At 37.7% G+C, this 22,288-nt stretch overlaps 4 protein-coding genes across 4 annotated transcripts; 1 reads left to right on the forward strand and 3 right to left on the reverse strand.

The window, feature by feature from the left end:
• Positions 1–93: 93 nt before the first annotated feature.
• On the reverse strand, positions 94–1,014 carry LOC118078159 (olfactory receptor 13H1-like). Its single transcript, XM_035101880.3, has one exon. The coding sequence runs from the start codon at positions 1,009–1,011 to the stop codon at positions 94–96; it is 918 nt and encodes a 305-aa protein (XP_034957771.3). The 5' UTR covers positions 1,012–1,014.
• A 5,868-nt stretch (positions 1,015–6,882) lies between these two features.
• Positions 6,883–8,478, reverse strand: LOC132592902 (olfactory receptor 13H1-like). The gene is made up of 2 exons (XM_088654602.1): positions 8,121–8,478; positions 6,883–7,472 (listed from the first exon to the last, which is right to left on the reverse strand). The coding sequence occupies exons 1-2, from the start codon at positions 8,476–8,478 to the stop codon at positions 6,883–6,885; spliced, it is 948 nt and encodes a 315-aa protein (XP_088510728.1).
• Positions 8,479–13,224: 4,746 nt separating this feature from the next.
• Positions 13,225–14,172, reverse strand: LOC132592903 (olfactory receptor 13H1-like). The gene has a single exon (XM_060281127.2). The coding sequence runs from the start codon at positions 14,170–14,172 to the stop codon at positions 13,225–13,227; it is 948 nt and encodes a 315-aa protein (XP_060137110.2).
• Positions 14,173–20,896: 6,724 nt separating this feature from the next.
• On the forward strand, positions 20,897–21,844 carry LOC132592904 (olfactory receptor 13H1-like). Its single transcript, XM_060281128.2, has one exon. It carries the CDS (start codon positions 20,897–20,899, stop codon positions 21,842–21,844), a length of 948 nt encoding a protein of 315 aa, XP_060137111.2.
• The last annotated feature ends 444 nt before the right edge of the window (positions 21,845–22,288 follow it).

The following is a 22,288-nucleotide window of genomic DNA, read 5'->3' on the forward strand; positions in this document are numbered from 1 at the left end:
AAGGTGCCTTCGGAACAGATTAAATTTGTAAGTCGAGGCACTACTGTACTCTCAAGTATTAAAAGAAACCCTAAGGTTCAGTCATCAATATGATTACAGTTTCTTCTGTGTCAGTCTTTTAAGTGCCCCGAGCATATCTTGGTTTCTCAGTGTATAGATTAAAGGGTTTAACATGGGTATTACTGCTGCATTAAAGACAAAAATAATTTTATCACTATCCTGATTGTCCTTAGATTGAGGCTTGATGTATTGGACTATAGCATTTCCAAAGAAAACCACCACCGCAGCCAGGTGAGATCCACAAGTAGAGAAAGCTTTCTTTCTGCCACCAGATGAATCTATTCTCAAAATGGTCACAATTATTCGTGCATAGGAAAAAAGGATCAAGCAGAAGGGGAAAAGTACTGTGAAGGTGCTGGTAAAGTACATGATCAGTTGGCTCACTGCCATGTCTGAACACATCAACTTCATGAGGGCTGTGAGCTCACAGGCAAAATGATCCACCTCATTGTGCCCACAGAAGTGGGCTGGTTTTGCAAGACAGGGAATGATAGCGAGCAAGAAAGCCATTGTCCACGTTGCAATAGCCAAAACAACGCAAACCCTCCAGTTCATGATAATCATATAACGCAGTGGACTGGAGATGGCAACATACCGGTCATAAGCCATGACTGCTAACAGGAAACATTCTGTTCCTCCTAGGTATATGCCAGCATACATTTGAATGTAACATGAAGCAAAAGACATGACGGGTCTGTCCACCAAACAGTTGGCAATAGATTGTGGAACTGAAAAAGTAGAAAGACCAATATCAATGATGGACAGATTGCAAAGGAAAAAATACATTGGATTGTGAAGCCGCGGATCTGCTGTGACCACGAAGACAATGAGTCCATTTCCAACAACATTTCCTAAGTAGATGATGGTCATTAGAGCCGCTAATCCTGTTCTTATTTTGGGATGTCCGGAAAATCCAGTGAGGACAAATTCAGTGATGTCAGTCTCATTCATTTCTCCTAGATTCTGCATAAGGAATTTGCTTTTGGTGATCAAACGAAGAAAAAGAAAATGCTCAATATTTGAAAACATATTGGCTACATATAATATAGGGCCTGTATTATATGTAAATGCCTATAGTATATATAAAAATTACCTATATTATAGGCATTTATATAAAAAAGTAGAAACATGATATTGAATTTGATAATTTTATAGTTAGCTTAAAATGTTTGGAATTTGAATTATAGACACACAAAAACAGGTTATATAGGTCAAATTAAATCATTTTTTAGTTTTACAGTCAATGATCAGTACAGACTAAAAGGAAACCAAGTGGGAAAAATATGTACAATATTCAATGAGAAATAGGTCAACAGTTATTTCTATGCATTGCATATATTATAGGCAAAAAGCCTGTATTTTTATTTATTTATTTTTAAAAAGAAATGTTATACGAAATTCAACAAAATACAGTATTATCAAGCAGGGTTTGGCAACAATAAACAGTCCATATACAATTATAGATCACTGTCAAATGAAATCAGAAATAAAATAAAAGCAAATACTGTAAAACAAACCACAAGTATCAGAATATGTGGAACATAGTAACTGGAATTATTTATAGCACAGACATAATGGTTAAACCAGACATAGTTACAAAGCATGGATCCTATTATACCAAAGAAAAGTAATTAAAGTTTTCAAATGCTCTTAGTCACAACCATAATCATTCACAGGCCAAGGGAGGTCCTTGGCCATGTTCTTCCTTGATTACAAATGAAATAAAGTCAGACCAAACAGGTACGGAATCATCCTTTCTTTCTTTGGCCCCTAAGGACTCTAAGCTCATTAAATAATAACCCACATGTAATTTATAGCCAGTTTTTCTCCCACCCCCCACTTTCTAAAAGTGACTCATATTTGAGGAAAGATCTCAAACTTAAAAATAAATAAATAAATAAGTTTTAACATACAAATCACTGGTCAGTAAAATGCAATTTTGAGACCTATCTTGTGTGATATTAGACTGGGTTTTTAGATATTTGAATGTGCAAGTTTCATAGTGCTGCACACTACAACTAAGTGGGCTTCAAGTGGGGGAAAGCTTCCCACCGGCCACGTGATGAAAATTGTTGCAGAATGGCCACAATATTACCTGTTAAGGAGAAAGAGCAGTAAATGTATTTCATAACCAAGTGACCCATAGCACCAGCTGAGGAGAGCCATTTAATGCAAGCTTTGACATCACAAGCTACATGATGCATTCTATTGTTTCCAAAAAAAAAAAATGCCTTCCAGTAGCACCTTAGAGACCAACTAAGTTTGTCATTGGTATGAGCTTTCGTGTGCATGCACACTTCTTCAGATACAGACTTGTTTCCAAGTCACCCTGCTGGCTTAGGCAAGGCTGGGAAAAGGGAACAAAGGAAACCCATGAAACAACCAACAAACCATGGAACAAACACCAATGCAATGCAAATTTACCAGTTCTTGATAATCAAATTATGTAGGCGCTGGAGATTTATTTTACTTCAAGCCCATTCTAAATTTGTTACATTTTCACATTTCTAAGACATCTTTAACAGTAGATGAGCAATATTTTGTTTTGAATTGACTGGTATTCTATTTTAGTATCCCCATTTATTATTTTGTTGATGCAGGTTGTTGATTCCTTATCCTCTTCTGCAAAATTACAAGCTAAATGACACTGTAGATTGCACAAGCATGCATATACAGAAAAATGACACAATATTATTTCATTTCAAAATCATTGCACTGGGCAAGACTTTGTATGAGTTAAAAACTTAAAAGTCCAATTGATTTCAGCGTGAGAGATGTAAGTAGGTACCGTATATTATTATTATTATTATTATTATTATTATTATTATTATTATTATTATTAACTTACCTTCAACCAAGTGTACTGAGATTTGCAACATACAAACACAAAATGTATAAAATAAATATAAAAATAATAACAATAAACTCTTCTAATGAAGTTTTATTGAACTGAGAAAGTGGGATACAAGTAATAAGCTCAATTAAAAGAGAAAGTTACCTTTAAAAAACCTCTTCCAAATATTGAGAATAATCTACTCAGTTGTGACAGTAAGCTTAAAAAAAATCGGTGCAATGTGGTAGTTCCTATTTTTCAGAGTTTCAGCAGGATGATGCAAAAATAATGTCAGGTGCCTTGGGAAAGGTGAGAGAAAGAGCTTTTGAAGCTATGTTGGAGTTCTTTGCAGATTAAAAAGAAATATTTTAAATCCTTAAAGTTATTCCAAATCTAGTGCACTCGTATCAATACATTTTCTGAATCCATTTTATTGATCTTTTTGATCCACTATTATCAAATTTAAAATAAAGTTATACAATGAAGGTATCAAACCGGCTACATTTACTTCACAAGTTCTTTGTCTTATATTATCTGGGCATCCAATAACCATAGCTATGTAGGAAACATATCTTCCATTCTTGAACAGCTGGATCTATCTATATGAGAGCGAAAATGTATCTTGGAGCATTGTTACTTTCAGGTAAACAAGAGTAACCTTATATTAGTTCTTGATTTCTGCATTAACCTTCTGCATTCCCACACGATATAATCTCTACGGATTAATTTGCTTGAGAGCACTGAAGAAATGCCGATAACTATTCAACATCTAAATCTGAAGTGATGATCACAAAACCATCTACGTTTCAAACAGAGAGAATAGCCCTCACCCATTTAATCGAAAGGAATTCCACTGAGTTCACTAGAATGGAAGCAAGGATCCCTTTGATATACCCACATTAATCCAGTCATATAAAGTATAAGTGGCAGCATCTACACTTATTTTTAGTGTTTGTTGAAAATGCTTGTGTTCCAAAAAGCCTGATTTTAGTAGGTGTAAGAGTCTTAAAAATACTTCTTTTATTTGAAATTATATTTTGCTTAACAGAAACTGCTTTTCAATATTTGGCTTTTCATTGGCATTTTAACTGATTTTTAAAGAGTTTCCTGAAAACGACTTTTTTCTTTTTCCTAGTAAAGGGTTTACAAATGTTTGCCAAATAAATAAATGAATGCAAATCATTGTGAGCTATTTAAATTTCCAAACATTCACTTTGCACTCAATTTGCTTTTTTTCCCTTTAAGGACCCATTTTTGTGCCCAGCCACAGCCCCCCCATCCCAGTGCACCTAACAGCTGAGTGGTAAATGAATGGACACAACAATTGTCTGGGATTTAAATTATGGTTACCAGATTTTTTTCAAGGAATCTGGGGACACGTTTTATTTTTAATTTTCATACTTTATTTTAGGAAAGGGTTGCCCATAAGCACACTTTGGTATCCTTGAGCTAGCTGCCCCAGACACAGTGTTTCTCTGCCGATGGGTAGGGGTGAGCCGGTAATAGGTAAATGATTGACATAACAATGTTGTGGAATTGATTACAGATGTAGGTAGACTGTGGATTAAGGAGTGTGTATATCCTGAATCAGCCTCCTGTCTGAAGACTAAAGTTTGAACATGGTCATGCCTGAGTTAAGGGCCACTCCAAGATGTAGTTGATACCGTAGGATGCCATTGGAAACTCTGTGGACCATCCACTCCCTTCTTGGTTTAAGGGCAGAAACTTCCACCCAGAAATATTTCACCCAACATGGCGATCAAACACATGACCTCAGTGGCGGAGCTTCATGCTCCCGGCACCAGGGGTGGGGGCGGGGCTGGTGCCTGTTCTGGGGGTGAGGCGTGCCTCCTGGAGGGGAGGGGCGCGCCTCCTGGAGGGGCGTAACATGCGTTCCGGGGGAGCCCGCCACTCGGGGCGGCCCGACCCTACCGCCCCTATCTTCCTACGCCCCTGCATGACCTTGAGATTAAGAATCTCATGCTCTGCCAACCGAGCATTCATCTAAAAAGAAGGAACTTTGTTTCCTTACAAAAGAATTACACTTTGCATGCAGTCAATAGAAATCTCAGGGTCACTCAGGGTGCAGGTTAACCCTTTTGTGCATGCAAGTGTAACTCAGTAGCTGCATACAGTGGAACCTCAGTTTATGAACAATTCGGTTTACGAATTTTCGGTTTACGAACGTCGTGGACCCATCTGGAACAGATTAATCCACTTTCCATTACTTTCAATGGGAAAGTTCGCTTCAGTTTATGAACGCTTCAGTTTATGAACAGACTTCCAGAACCAATTACACCCATGCTTCGGGTTAAGTACGCTTCAGGTTGAGTACTCTGCGGACCTGCCTGGAACGGATTAATCCACTTTCCATTACTTTCAATGGGAAAGTTCGCTTCAGTTTATGAACGCTTCAGTTTAAGTACTCCGCAGACTATCTGGAACAGATTAATCCACTTTACATTACTTACAATGCGAAAGTTCGCTTCAGTTTATGAACGCTTCAGTTTATGAACAGACTTCCGGAACCAATTGTGTTCATAAACCGAGGTACCACTGTATTACAGTTATGGACTGCTTCATTATCTCTAACCCTTGGTTAGGACACATAGGAGTGGTAGTGCTGGTTGCAGCCTTGAAGTGTGTGTTTACTACCTACTTTTGAAAGCTGTGATTAATATGTGATTTCTGTAGCAGAGTGAATAACCAGTGACTACCAACAGACAATCATAACAATATCAAGGTGATATTGTTGGCACAATCCATTATAGGCAATGGCCCCAGACACAGAGGGACTGAGAGAACTTCAGCTTCACCTAACATTGGCCAAGAGAGGGGAGGAGTCCCCCCACCCAAATTAGTTAAAAAAAAACAACTGACTGGTGTACTCAGGACTGACTGGTGTTACAAAAATATTTTGTACCATATTTTACTTTAATCAATTACTAGTTCTTAGATTGCTGTCCCCCAACCCAAAGTGTAAATATGATTGTGATAAACTCATTTCAACAAAGTTACTTTTGATAGTTTATAATTTTATTATTTGTTCATTACATGCACCTGGAAAGTATGCAAAATAATAATAATTGGGGAACTGTTAATGTTCCTTACAGTTTGTTTGTTTGTTTGTTTGTTTCTTCCTTACATTTTGGTGTATCAAGACAGAGAAAAGTTATATTTCTATCAGCTTAGTAGTAGTATTCTAGCTTGAAACCTTTGGGTAGGATAGCCCAAGACCCAATATACATATAGTGAAATACTTAGATATATACAGAAAATCATGTTTCCCCCCCCCCTAATTTTACACTAGTGATGCTGATGATGCCTATATTTGTTGGGGAAAATACTAAATATTATTTTGAGGACAAAATTACCATGTGAAAAAGGGCCAATGCAGATAGAAGAAGAGTGAATTTGTACATGTCTGCCTCATTATCATATAAAGTGATGGCAAGGTGAGGCTGTTTTAAACCTACTGAATGGTAAGGAACTGAGCCTTCTCATCTCGCACACACTAACTCCCCATAATTCACCCTGTTATTCCACCAGTAAATTGCTGATGTACTAGAAGTGAGATGTGTAGGAAGCAATAGAATTGGTGTGTGAGGAAGGTTCAGCTCTATAAAACCAAGCACAACTCTTGACATAAGAGAAACTTCACACCCCACCTTGTTTGTTAATAAGTCAGACACATGAACAATAAATATGACCAATCCCATCTGGTCTATGTTGGCCCTAAGGAAATACAAAAGGCAGGCATTTTCATGACTTTTAGGCTGAAATCCCAAATAGTCTTTCTAAAGCGGAAACCACATTGGACACAATCTATACATACAGTGCTTTTTCTGGGTGGACTCGGGGATATACATAACCCTAAACATTTTGTGAATCTAAGTTTGGCCTCATTGAGGGGCAGTATATATATATATATATATATATATATATATATATATATATATATATATGAGAATTCTTAAGTAAATACAGACTCAATGCTTAGATCTCTGTTTCTTCCCAGTCAGCCTTTTAAGTGCACCTTTCACTTCTTGGTTTCGCAGTGTGTAGATTAGCGGGTTTAACAGAGGAACAACTGTTCCATAAATCACAGTTATAACTTTGTCTTTTTCTTCCATCACCTTAGACTGAGGTTTCAGATAGGTGAATATGCACGTTCCATAGTAGATGCACACCACAGTCAAGTGGGATCCACAGGTGGAGAAAGCTTTCCACCTCCCACCCGACGAATGAATCCTTAGGATGGCCACAATAATACGTAAATAGGAAAAGAGGATGAAAGAGAAGGGGAAGAGGAGAGTGAAGCTGCTTGTAAAATACATAACAAGTTGGCCCACAGCATTATCTGAGCAAATTAATTTCATGAGGGCTGTGAGCTCACATGTTATCTGATCCACTTCATTGTGTCCGCAAAAACGTGCTGGGTTAGCAAGACAAGGAACTATAGATAACATGAAGGCACCTACCCAGGAGACAGCTGCCAAAGCAATGCACACTTTCCAGTTCATGATGACCATATAACGTAAGGGATTGGAGATGGCAATATATCGGTCATAAGCCATGACAGCAAGCAGGAAAAAATTCCTTCAGTAGCACCTTAAAGACCAACTAAGTTTTTATTTTGGTATGAGCTTTCGTGTGCATGCACACTTCTTCAGATACAGTGAAATGGAAGTTTCCAGGCACTTATGTAGAGAAGGGGTGGGGAGGGGTGGGGATGGGGAGGGGGGATCACTCAGAAGGGTGGTGGAAATGGGTGATTGACTGACTGATAGCTGTTGATGACCGGAAACGACTGCAAATGGTTTTGCATGAAAAAGCAAGGGTGGAGATGGCTGAAGATCGCTTATCATGTATAATGAGATAAGAACCCGATATCTCTGTTCAAACCAGGTCCCTCCCGATATCTCTGTTCAAACCAGGTCCCTCCATTTCATGCAAAACCATTTGCAGTCGTTTCCGGTCATCAACAGCTATCAGTCAGTCAATCACCCATTTCCACCACCCTTCTGAGTGATCCCCCCTCCCCATCCCCACCCCTCCCCACCCCTTCTCTACATAAGTGCCTGGAAACTTCCATTTCACTGTATCTGAAGAAGTGTGCATGCACACGAAAGCTCATACCAAAATAAAAACTTAGTTGGTCTTTAAGGTGCTACTGAAGGAATTTTTTTATTTTACTTCGATCCAGACCAACACGGCTACCTACCTGTAGCAAGCAGGAAGCATTCTGTTGATCCAAGGTATAAGCCAGTGTACATTTGAAGGTAGCACATGTTAAAGGACATGACCGGTCTGTCCACCAAACAGTTGGCAATAGCTTGCGGGACTGAAGTTGTAGTATAACAGACATCAAGTACGGACAAATTGCAAAGGAAAAAATACATTGGATTATGAAGCCGGGGCTCAGCTATGTATACAAAGAGAATGAGTCCATTTCCGATTACTGTCACTAGGTAGGCTAAGATAAGATAGCTCATTAATCCCATCCTTGTCTTGGGTTTCCCTGAGAATCCAATGAGGACAAATTCAGTTATCTCAGTATCATTCAGTTCTCCTAGTTCTGGCATCAGGATGTTACCTGAAGAAAGAAATCAAATGCCATTTGGATTTCTATAGCTGTTATAAAATCATTAGACCTGGTTGAGTCTAATATGTTAGTAGTACTTGGGTTACATTGAATTCAGTGTGAAAAGTTAGTCATCAGTTCCATGAATTTCAACAAAACCTAAATGTGACCAACTCTATGATTCTATGATCTTAGGTTTGATTCAGTATAATTCTACTAACCTAATGCCATAATAAGGGACGTGGGTGGCGCTGTGGTCTAAACCACTGAGCCTCTTGGGCTTGCCGATCAGAAGGTCGGCGGTTCGAATCCCCACGATGGGGTGAGCTCCTGTTGCTCGGTCCCAGGTCCTGCCAACCTAGCAGTTTGAAAGCATGTCAAGGTGCAAGTAGATAAATAGGTACCACTCCAGCGGGAAGGTAAATGGCGTTTCCATGCACTGCTCTGGTTTTGCTGTTCCGTTGCACCAGAAGCTGCTTAGTCATGCTGGCTACATGACCTGGGAAAACTGTCTGCGGACAAACGCCAGCTCCCTCGGCCTGTATAGTGAGATGAGAGCCGCAACCCCAGAGTCATCTGTGGCTGGACTTAACTGTCAGGGGTCCTTTACCTTTTTAATGTCATAATACTGATATTATAATAGAAGCTGCAAAGTTCCCTTACATTGCATGTGTACATTCTTAAACTGAAAATTAGTAGAAATTACAAATGTGTAGCTCTAGACAACTATACAGAATGAAACAAATTTTAAATAAATGTTCCCTTAATCCTGTTAAAATAATTTCCAAGAGGAAAAGAAAGATGTCATTCACCAGAAGCATAGCTGCCAAGTTATCCCTTTTTTTAAGGGCTTTTCCCTTATGCTGAATAGGCTTCCTCACGAGAAAAGGGAAAACTTGGCAGCTATGACCAGAAGTAGCATATGAAATTTCTAAGACATCTCTACACTACTCGCTTTTCTAATATAAAGAGAGCTGAGGTAGTAGTAGGTCACTTCCTTTACAACCACTGAGTCTACAGAGAAATAGTCATAATGAAATTCATTTGTACAAGGAAGTCTCTACTATGCTTGTATTGTTGAAACTGTGTAATGTTCAAACATCTTACTACAAAGATGGAGCAAAGAAGAATAGGTGGTGCATTCGTGTTATGCTTGCGAAAAGCTCATGTAACACCAGCTTGACAGTGAGAAGCACTGATGAGAAGCACTGAACTGAAAATTCATGACAATGCATGACAAAACTTATGCTCCTATGAGAAATATGAGACCTCCGTTTAGAAGAAATATTACCTTTACAACTGGACTTTTTATCTGACTGCAATACTATATCAATCTTTCTATAAGTAAGCATTGAATTTAATGGGACTTCTGAGTAGAAAAATATAGAATTGCATTCATTTATTTCATTATTACCGTATATCTGGATGCTTCCACACAATTATTTAGTGGATTTATTTGCTTTCACTAGCACATTAATGGTGGGGGGGGGGACAGATATTGAATTCACTTGGGAAAAAATATTAAATTTATTTCCTTCCACCAACAGATTTCCAAGGTATGTAGAATGAAATGTTTGCAGTGGATTGAAAGTATTTCTGGTTGCTGTTTAATTGCTTCACGCTCATTCTGAATTTACATCATTCAACCTGCTTCCCTGAAATGGTGATCTTAAGAGAAAGAGCACTGTGAATGGCCAAAATACAAATTATTTGTGTAAAAAAAGTGTTCTCGTTATATTAAAAAAAAAATCCAAACTTGCATGCATTTTCCATAGTTCAACACAGAGTCCCACTGATTTGTGTGGCAATATTTTAAAATGTGCTTAACACTTCTGTTAAATAAAAATAAAAATGGACTTTTAAAATGTATAAATGTGTAATATGTAATTTGAAATACTTCATGGCACAACCATGCTAGTCCATACAAGAACAGTGAGAAAGAAGTGACCACAAATATTTTTTAAAAAAATGCATTAAAAATCAACAAAATAGCTTATCATTTACTGGGTGTTTTTTTTACTCACTGAAGATTGGAGGTGGAATCACGGAAAAGATCCTTCAGAGCATTGTGCATTTCTCGCCCTTCCCCTGAAAAAAAAAAAAAAAAAAAAAAGCTATATCAAGGATGCTGTTCCATTTAGCAAAAATCTGCAAAATGACCCAAAGGTAATTCAAGAGGTTTCAGGAGGCAGAACATTTGAAGAGATAGTGACATTCTTGTCATGTTAAAAACTAGTACTTTACATATGTCCCTAAAATTCTGAACAGTTTTTATCTTAGCATTTAAAAATCCTCTTCAAATAAAAGTCTCACAATGAATGCCTGAGATTAGCTACAGCATTTATGGTTCCTGACCTCCCTTGGTCTGATGTTTCTATAGTTTTATGTGACTGCTTTTATTTATAGATTCAGGTTTACATGTGAGTAAATAAATACATGTAAATCACAGTCATTTCCACAAATAGATAAAGATGAAGATGACTTTATTAGTTCTGACTTGTATTTCTTCTTTGTGGGTTCCCACATGTACTAATCTCCATTGACTAATTTGTTTTACATTTAAAAAGGAAAACTTTAAGCATTCAACATGTAAATCCCTAGGTTTTGATCACCACCACATGCTAAGTGTCATGAACAGGCTCCTACAGGGCCTCCTACAGTCACCTAATGGGACCCCACCAGCTCATCTTAGAACTGAGTTGTGTCTTCCCTTGATAGCAGTCATAATTGATCTAACCTAAATGATGTAGACCTTTGAAGACCATATTCTTACCATGCTCTGCTTGTTGGAGCAACTAAGGACAGGAGGTTTGGCACAGAAGTGTCAAGACAATCTTAGGCTTTATAATCTCCAAACGAATAAATATTTATCACTTAGTTTATGTGAACTTAGAACTTGGAACTTCAGCTATGGTGTTAACCAATTTAAAAATCCATTTTTGCTGCCTGTTATTCTATTCAATACCCTCAAATTAAGAATCACCATTCAAGGCCTCACTACCTTGAAAGTTTGACTTGTTCACAATTATTTGGGCCTTTGTAGAACTTAGGTTTCAACAGATGCCTTCAGCATATTTAGAGGGGAAATACATTGGAATAGCTCATATGGAATGGAAATGCATTTATGGATGTAATGAGGTCGAGGATATAATGTACTGTTTATTGTTTTTATAAATTTATAAATAGTGCTCAGAGATTTTTTTTAACTTCTATTCTTTATTGATTCTCAGTTTTGATCCTGGCTACGCCCCTGAGGCATTTCCTATCCGTTGATGTCAAACCAGCGTACCACACCATGATGAAAGGACACTTTCTATTGTGGACTGGTAGAAGAAGATCATCAAATGTTGATTGACATCATTCTTTCACAATCACAATCGTTTCGCAATCGTTGATTGACATCGTTCTTTCACAACACTCTGAGGAAATGGAGTCTCTGTTGGGCTTTCTTAACCACCTGGGTTGTATTGATTTTCCAAGTAAGATCTTCACTGAGATAAACTCCTAGAAATTTAAAGGAAGAGACTCTCTCCACACAGCCCTTCCCAATGTACAACGGGGCTAGTTCTCCTCTCTTCCTCCGGAAGTCCAACACCATCTCCTTTGTCTTGCTGATATTAAGGTGCAAGTTGTTCTCTAGGCACCATGTAGATATTTTTTGGACCTCCCCTCTATATGCTGATTCGTCTCCACCTGTTATTAAACCCATTATGGTGATGTCATCTGCAAACTTAATAATTGCAGTAGATGGGTCAGATGATACACAGTCGTATGTACACAATGAATACAGGTAGGGACTTAGCACACATCCCTGTGGTATGCCAGTGGTGATTTTTGAAACCATGCCAGAACAATTTTTGTCACTCTGAGAAGGTATCCATACAAATAGGCTTGCAGATAGATTTGAATTCATATCCTACATGGTCAGTCTCATTCTTTCCAAGCAATTTATCTGTCTTATCAAGACATGGGATTACAATAATTATGAAAGTCCAAGTAACAGTGACCAACATGATGCAAACCACCCTGTTATTTATCTGTATAGTACTCACAGATTGGTGACAACAGTGTTTCAGTCACGAGCCATGAATGATGCAAAATCTTTTTGCGACAATTGTAATTCCCCCTCCTTCTCCCTTGAAAATCACATTTCTCCTCTTTTATTTCATTTTGTGGATTCAGCCAAAATGTCTGCTCCCCACCCAAAGATAGAACCCATCAACTAAAATGAAAGGAAGCCAGTCTTAGGAGGGAGCCAAAAGCAGGTAACAGCCTGTCAGTCTGCTGCTGAGATGCAATCACTATTTTCCCCAAAGTTATATTTTTGAGTTTCAGTTCTCGAACTAGCAAGTGTTTATACCATTATGTCCAACTTGTGGAGCACCCAAGATGTAATATTTGTTCTTATCGCAGGATCATTAATTGAGGTTCCTGGGCAAATTCTATATTCAAGAATGGGCCACCAGTATTGTGACTCTGCTGGGCCAGAGAAAAAGCTGTTGATATGTTTATAAGACAGGGAGAATAAAAATAACACCACAGCTACGTTTACATTCTGTAGGTAATTATATTTTTGGATAGGATATGCCATAACATGAATGTTAATTTTACATTCCTGTTACATTTGTGGTATATTTCCATTTCATTGCCAAAAACAGTAAAAAGAAGTGACACTATGGGACAATCAGGGAAATATTGCTTCACATTATGAAGGAACAATGCAACTAAAACAGCTGCATAAACAAGTTTAGTATGTGATGCCTGGCTTTTTGTTACCTAAAAGTCTCTTCAGTGCACCCAAAACTTCCTGGTTTCTGAGTGTGCAAACTAAAGGGTTAAACACAGGTGTAAGCACTGCACTGAATGCTGTGAGTACTTTTTCCATCTCATGAGTCTTCTCATTCTGAGGGAAAAGGTAGACAAATATGGCTGTGCCATAGTACATAGTCACTACCGCCAGGTGAGACCCACATGTAGAGAAAGCCTGCATTCTGCCTCCTTCTGAGTGCATTCTTACAATGGCTGCTAGAATGCGCATATAGGAGAAAAGGATAAAACTAAGGGGAAGAATTAGTGACAAAGTACTGGTGAAGTATACGATTATTTGGCTCATAGAGGTATCCGTACAAATGAGCTTAAACATAGATTTGAATTCACATCCTATATGGTCCACCTCATTGTTTCCGCAAAACCTAGCTGGCTTAGCAAGACAAGGCACTACTGTTATAAGAAAGGCTGCCATCCATGTGGAAGTTGCCAACAAGATGCACACTGTCCTGTTAATAATGAGTGTGTAGCACAGTGGATTGGAGATGGCAATGTATCGGTCATAAGCCATGACAGCCAGGAAGAAACATTCGGTTGTACCAAATAAGAGAATAGAATACATTTGTGTGTAGCATGCAGCAAGAGACATTACAGGCCTGTCCACTAAGCAGTTGGCTATAGATTGTGGGAGTGACGTTGTTGTGAGACAGAGGTCAATAATGGACAAATTGCAGAGGAAAAAATACATGGGGTTGTGGAGCCGTGGGTCACATATGACTACCACAACAATAAGTCCATTCCCAAGAACTGTTATGAAGTAGGAAATTATAAAAACTGTCATTAAAACCATCCTTGACTTGGGTCGACCTGACCAGCCGATGAGGATAAATTCAGTCACAGCTGTTTCATTTTCGCCTACTTCCTGCATAAAGGCTGACCTGGAATGTAGCAAAAGAAAAATACAATGTGAATAATTTGAAAATGGCTATACTTAAGCAAATTTAGAATAACAGCACTCTAGTTCACACAGTTCACTCAGAACTGCCAACAACAACGTATGCCATCCTTTATCTGGGCTCCATGATCACTGCAGATGGTGACAGCAGTCACGAAATTGAAAGGCACCTGCTTCTTGGCAGAAAAGCGATGACAAACCTAGACAGCATCTTAAAAAGCAGAGACATCACCTTGCCGACAAAGGTCCGTATAGTTAAAGCTATGGTTTTCTCAGTAGTGATGTATGGGAGCTGGACCATCAAGAAGGCTGATCGCCGAAGAATTGATGCTTTTGAATTATGGTGCTGGAGGAGACTCTTGAGAGTCCCATGGACTGCAAGATCAAACCTATCCATCCTGAAGGAAATCAGCCCTGAGTGCTCACTGGAAGGACAGATCGTGAAGCTGAGGCTCCAATACTTTGGCCACCTCATGAGAAGAGAAGACCCTGATGTTGAGGAAGATTGAGGGCACAAGGAGAAGGGGACGACAAAGGACGAGATGGTTGGACAGTGTTCTCGAAGCTACGAACATGAGTCTGACCAAACTGCAGGAGGCAGTGCAAGACAGGAGTGCCTGACATGCTCTGGTCCATGGGGTCACGAAGAGTCGGACACGACTAAATGACTAAACAACAATTAACACACAAACACACACACCCCAAAATAAAGATAGGTGCACTGGGCTTTTCATAGATGAGAAGCAGGTAGGATCTAAATATTTTGCTTCCCTTTGGAAGGTATAGAAGTTTATAGGTATGGAAGTTTGCAAAACATTTGGGTGACAGACTCTTACACAACCAAAATGGAACACATGCTAAACTTTCTAAAATGGCACCAAAGGGCAAATGTGAAATATTTCTTGCATCAAGTAAGCATGAACTGCTCAAGGACCATTCCCTATATTTACCATGTGTGTGTCATATGAACATTAGAAGAGCCTGGCTGAAGCAGTTCAAAGTTTCTCATGTTTTTCCCCCAATCAGCTCTAGGAGTTCGCAACAAAGGTCCTCACAAAAACTCATCAGCATTTTGGTATGCATTCTCCTATAATACACATTGAATGCACATTTGCTAAATGTGCAGATATGCTATTTTCCCAAATGAGTCCATTTTCAGGCATACGTTCCTCCAGTATAAGCATTTTTTGTAGACAGTTTTTGGTTGTACACAGAGTTTTTCATTGCAAAATTCAGATAGGTGCAAATAGAATAACAAGTGATGGGGAAAGAAGAAAATGAATCCTCTCTTTATGCTATGGCTCTGCTCCCCACAAACATTATGAGCTAGCACATATCTACTCAGAAGTAAATCCTATTGTTTTCATTGTAGCTTGCTTACTCCCTGGTAAAAATGCATAGGATTTCAGCATTGGAAAAGAGTTTCTGTGAGTTCTTCGATTAAATATTTAAGCAGTTCAATAAATAGATTTTGTTGACTCAAATGATATCTCTTATAACAACAACAACATTTATATGCCCCCCCATCTGAATGCATTGCCCCACCCACTATGTGCAGCTTCTAATAAAATATTTAAAAACAAACAAACACAGAAACATTCAAAACCTCCCAGTACAGGGTAGCCTTAATATGTCTTCTAAAAGTCAAATAGATGATTATTTCCTTAACATCTGATGGGAGGGCATTCCATAGGGAAGGCATGGCTAACGAGAAGGGTGTCATGAGGAAATCTATATAATATTCATCTTTGTGGACCAAGTTAGATTGTACTTATTCTAGCATGAGAACAACATCAACCAAGCATTTTCTGCAAAATGCCCATTAAAAACAAATAAACTACTGTAAGATAAATTAAGAAAATTACTTTTGCTAGTCAAACAGGGAAGAAGACTGTTTTGGGGGTGCAACTGTCACATCCCTAGAGCCCCCTGCACCACTTTCTGTTATATCTCAAAGGTTTCTCAACCCTCTGTATCAGATTTTAAAATGGAAACTGGTGCTGTACTGAAAAGGCTGACCATCTAGGGTTTTTAATGTAGAACTGGGAGGAGGGAAAATAGACGTTTGCATAAATCATACAGGGGGAATTAATGGAAATTTATGAATTCAAACAAAAATAAAGATAATCACAATGAGGTCAGTAATGAGTAAGAAAATTCACTACTTGCCTTTTTAAGGCCTTTTCATAGCAGATATCACCATCCTTTAGGCTGACAATAACCAACTGTCTTTTGAATTCTTATCTTAATTGGTATAACTCTTATCTCTAAGCTGAATTGTAGCAAGTTGATTTTTTTAAAAATCATGCAAAATGTCCCCGAAGCCAATATAAATGTGTTTCAAATGTCAGAAGCCCTGCTTTGAAATAGTTTCCTACTTAATAAAAATGCACTTTAATCAGATGTTACTTTAAATATAGAATTGTGTACTAATGGCTAAGGAAACAACACGTACATTTATAAGTAGAAAAAGTGCAAGTAAGATGCTGCAGTGTAATTCCCTTACTAGCATCAATATAAATGGATGGAGAAATAACTATTTCCTCCTTAACAAGAGTTTTTATCTGAGAAAACTTTGTCTCGTATGTGATTTTTAAAAAGAAAAAAGTTACACTCTTTGCTTTCCTATTCCCTTTAGGCATGCTCCCAAAGTTATTCTTATCTAAAACTTCAAGTCATAGTGAATATCAGTAATGTGGTTAATTTCAAAGTAAAGTGAATTCGAGAAAGTTTTGAAATTCTGCCAGTAAAATGTCAATTTTTTCTTTCCTTTGTGTTTCTATAAGTTTTGTGAAAGACTAGAAGGACGCGTAGGAGAAAATATTCAATGATGTCCCTTCTTCTATTTTCATGGTTCATTTTACAGAACATAAACCCCTGCATATTTTACAAAAACTATACCATTCAGTATTCCATTATTGCATACATCAAAACTTATTTCCATTGTTGAATTTATCTCAGTGCTGCCTGCTGTTCACAGTTATTACCTATATATTCAATAAACATTCTTTATGTTCTTCTTGTTCTCTTATTCTATAAGTTAAGTCTGCAAGATGAGGATATTCTGTTAACTTAAGTTGCCATTCTTCTTTGGTTGGGACCTTGCTCATTTTCCATTTTGGGGCTAACAAAACACGGTCCACGGTAGTAGCATACATAAATAACCTTTTTTGACACCTAGGAATTGTGAGCTTATGTCCGAAAAACCATTTTTTCCTATATAATTTAAACATTTCATGTAACTGATGGTATTGTAACCAATCCAACACATGGCTCCTTACATTTTCCATTGATTTCAGTTTGGGTTCCTCCCCTGTAAAGTGCAACAATTCCCTGTAAGTTGCCCACTGTCGATCCATATTAACTCTCTTAATTGTAATAGACTCGATAGGAAATAGCCATGAAGGTGTTTTCCTTTCCAGCAGATTTTTATATTTCTCCCAAACTCTATACAGATTCTTCCTAAGAATATGGTTCATAAAACTTTTATAAATTTTCATCTTCCCATACCAAAGGCATGCATGCCAGTCAAATTTTAATGTCTGCATTAAGATAGATAGATAGATGATAGATAGATAGATAGATAGATAGATAGATAGATACTTTATTGTCATTGTAAATACAGTAGTACAACGAAATTGAATGCCATCCCATGAAGAAACAAAACAAAAACACATTTTCAGCCACACACCCACACATACATACACACCCATCACAACTCCCCAAAATCATATTATTTAGTTACAGCATTTAAGATGGTTGTAGCTCTTGGATAGAAACAGTTTTTTTTAAATCTATTCATTCTTGATTTAATTGTTCTGTATCTCTTGCCCAAAGGCAACGGTGCAAAAAGACTATATCCAGGATGAGATGAATCTTGTAAAATATCATTTGCTTTTTTAAGGCAACAGGAATTGTATAGTTCTTCCAGAGATGGGAGAGGATGACTGATAATCTTTTGAGCTGTGGTTATGACCTTCTGGAGAACCTTTCCTGTCCATGACTGTGCAGCTGGAAAACCAAGCACAGATACAGTATGTGAGAATGCTCTCTATGGAGCCTCGGTAGAAGGACACCAGCAGTCTCTCACTGTGCAGCTGTGAAAGAGGCAAAATCCATACTGGGATAATTAGGACAGGAAGTGAAACTACAATTGCTGATATCACAATGCTATTATACAAATCTCTGGTACAAATTGGAGTATTGTGCACAGTTCTGGTTACCTGAGTTCTTCAGAAAAGGACAACAAAAATGATCAAGTGCAGCAACTGCCCTGTGAGGAAAGGTTGCAACATTTGACACTTTTAGTTTAGAAACAAGGAGAGTAAGTGGTGACAAGATAGACATTCATTTTATTTTAAAAAATTATTATACTTTTCAAGTTTATACATTTCACTAATTTTACAATCATTTCAACATTTCAAAACTTGACTTCCTTCCCCCTCTTTCTGCAGTTCCTTAAATTTATTTTTAATATCTTCTGCATATCCAAATTAACTTGATGTGCTCATTTATTCATCTTCTTTAAATATATACTCTTGGGAAACTGCAGGTTATTACAATAATCCTGCCAATGTTCTTATCTGTTTACAATGTTATCTTTAAATATTCAGTAAGCGATTTCTATCCTTTTATAAAAAGTTTGTTATCTTGATTTCTTATTCTTCCGGTAAGTTTCACCATTTATGCATATTCCACAAGTTTTTGTATCCATTCTTCCTTTGCTGGGACTTCTGCTTCTTTCCATTTTGGGGCAAGTAACATTCTTGCCGCAGTAGTAGCATACATGAATAAGTTTCTATACAGTTTAGGTCACTATAATTCCCAAAAGAAAAGCTTCTAGTTTTTGTTACAAATGTTATTTTAAATATCATTTGATTTCATTATATATCATTCCTCAGAAATGAAAAGATAGACGTTTCTAAAATGATGCATGGGATAGAGAAAATGGATGTGGAAGAGTTTTTTTTTTCTCTCTCTCTCAACACTAGAACTCTTGGACATCCATTTAAACAGAATGTTGGCAAATTCAGAACTGAAAAAGGAAATTACTTCTATATACAAAACATAGTTAAACTATGAACTTGCTCCCACAGGAGGCAGCTAATGGCCACCAACATGGATAGCTTTAAAAGACATATTCACAGAGGAAATTTCAGAAGACCTTGACAAACTCTTGTTTGTTTACATTGTTTTGTACAGAGAGTTCTCCAAACTCACCATGAAAACTAGTTGTAGGCAACCTATTAAAACTTCTGCTAATTAAAACTACTATAATAAATTCAAACAGTAATGAGGCAATAGAGAATCTGCTCAGAGGGAATAAAAAACAGTAAGTAAATAAGTATGTAAATAAAATGCTATGCCATAGTTTCTTAAATAAAATCTCCCGCTGAAAACCAGATGGCTGTTTCTCCATTCATTTGCACAGATGATATGGGGAGTCTTATTCAAGCAGTATGCCTGCATTTTTCTTTCTTTTTATGAATCTGTAATTGCTGACTCCTTAAACACACGAGGCAATCCAAAAACAGTGGGTTATCTTCTTCTGAGTTCAATGAGATTTAAGAAGGCAAGAATAATTTTAGCTTACTTTTCGTTGTCCTCATTACAATAATTCTCATTCAGTCTGTTTGGTAGTAAGTGTCATTGTTATGCAGACACATTTATTTTAAATTGTTTATTTCTTTTTCTTTTTTCTTTAATCCTAAAATACTCCTATCCCACTTTTGGAATGAAGAAAGATAAATTTATCACAAGGCTTGTGGTGGGGGTGAGAACCAAAGGTTTAGCAGTTGTGCACCATTTTCTTTTTAGGATAAGGTTTTGCAGATGTACACAATTTTCTTTTTAGGATAAAACCCCCAAGTGGGTAACCCCTGAGGTACCTCAATGGGGAATAAACTTCATGTTCAGTGGCCAGTGGAATGCTGACTCACTATTCAAGGAGGGTAGCAAGATATGCAAAACTCAGTTGGAAAAGAAATGGAATAGAAGTATCCTGGGTGATGTCTTAGCTGACTGACTATTGTCATTGGGGTGGTTATTTGGCAGGCTATATTACCAGACTCTTCCTTGAATTATTAACATAATTAAACAGAGGTTAATGTATAAGTGTATTTTTTATATGCATGGAAATAAAGCCGTGGTCTTATGAATACCTCCCTGGAACTAAGCCTCACAGAACATAGCAGCAATTTCTGATGTGTAAATATGCATAGCATTGTGTTACAAAAAAGTGCAATATAACTTACTATTTGGGTAAGTTGAAAATGTCGTGACGATAATATGCTTTTCAATCTATTGTTGTTTCTGATTCTGTTCATTACATCTTCCTACAATATGATATAGAAAATATACATATATGTGTCGTGTTATAAGACTGATCAGTTGTCAAAATCCTGGGATATCTTTCATAGGCTCAATGAAAAGAATCAGTGTTAGACACAGTTGCAACTTTCAGCCTTGCATATCAGCTTGAAGGTTAGCCTAGAATCTTCTCCCACTGTTTATTGTTTTTAAGTGGGGAATCGAGAGGCAACCTATCATGCAATCTTCTACAGTACAGGAAATCTTCTACGATTCCAAAATAGACCAAGCATGGTACACAATAGCTTCCTCTAATTAAATGTATTTAAATGTGCTAAAATATAATATATAACATATATAATATATAATATATTTCAGATCCATCTTCATGCAGCAAGTGGGAGAAAATGAGACAGAAGTGACTGAATTTATTCTCATTGGGTGGTCAGATCGACCCAAATCAAGAATGGCTTTAATGACCTTTTTGATCATTTCCTATTCAATAATAGTTATTGGAAATGGGCTTATTATCTTGTTAGTCATATACGATCCAAAGCTTCATAATCCCATGTATTTCTTCCTCTGCAATTTGGCCATCCTTGACCTCTGCCTCACAGCAACAGCAATCCCACAATCAATAGCTAATTGCTTAGTGGACAGACCTGTAATGCTTCTTCCTATGTGCTATGCACAGATGTATGCTCTTCTTCTGTTCGGTACAACAGAATGTTTCCTTCTGGCTGTCATGGCTTATGATCGTTATGTTGCCATTTCCAACCCGCTGCGTTACACCATGATTATGAACAGAACAGTGTGCATCCTCCTCGCCACCGTGACATGGACTGCTTCCTTTATGATTACTGTGATTCCATCTATTGCTAATCCCATTCGATTCTGTGGAAACAATGAGGTTGACCATATAGGATGTGAAGTTAAATCTATTATTAAGCTCATTTGTGCAGAGTCCTCTTCAAGCCAGATAAGCATGTACTTCACTAGCACTTTGACACTGGTTCTCCCTTTGGGCTTCATCCTTTTTTCCTACATGCGCATTCTTGTGACCATCCTTAGGATCCACTCAGAAGGAGGTAGGACAAAGGCTTTCTCCACCTGTGGTTCCCATCTGACTGTAGTGATCATGTACTATGGCACAGCTATATTCACTTACCTCCTACCACAAAATGCAGGGACACATGAGATAGAAAAAATAATATCTCCATTTAATTCAGTGCTGACTCCCATGTTTAATCCTTTAATTTATACACTCAGAAACCAAGAAGTCTTGGGAGCATTGAAGAAACTGATAGGTAAGAAAAAACCAGACATAACATATTAAATAGATACATAGCATTCTTATTTGGATGTTTCCCCTGTAAATCACTTTATTTTCCCATTGTATGATTTTCACTGGATTCTTATTTTGGGTTCAGCAAACTGCAGGTTAATATTACAGGCCCTTTAAATGAATGTTCACCATCTGGAATTCTTCAAAAATGTAAATGTAAAAGTAAAGGTAAAGGTACCCCTGACCATTAGGTCCAGTCGCGGACAACTCTGGGGTTGCGGCACTCATCTCGCTCTATAGGCCGAAGGAGTTGGCGTTTGTCTGCAGACAGCTTCCAGGTCATGTGGCCAGCATAACTAAGCCGCTTCTGGCGTACCAGAGCAGCACACGGAAACACTGTTTACCTTCCCGCCGGAGTGGTACGTATTTATCTACTTGCACTTGACGTGATTTCGAACTGCTAGGTTGACAGGAGCTAGGACCGAGCAACGGGAG

Source organism: Zootoca vivipara, chromosome 12 (genome assembly GCF_965207765.1).
Source record: "Zootoca vivipara chromosome 12, rZooViv2.hap1.1, whole genome shotgun sequence".
NCBI lineage: Eukaryota > Metazoa > Chordata > Lepidosauria > Squamata > Lacertidae > Zootoca > Zootoca vivipara.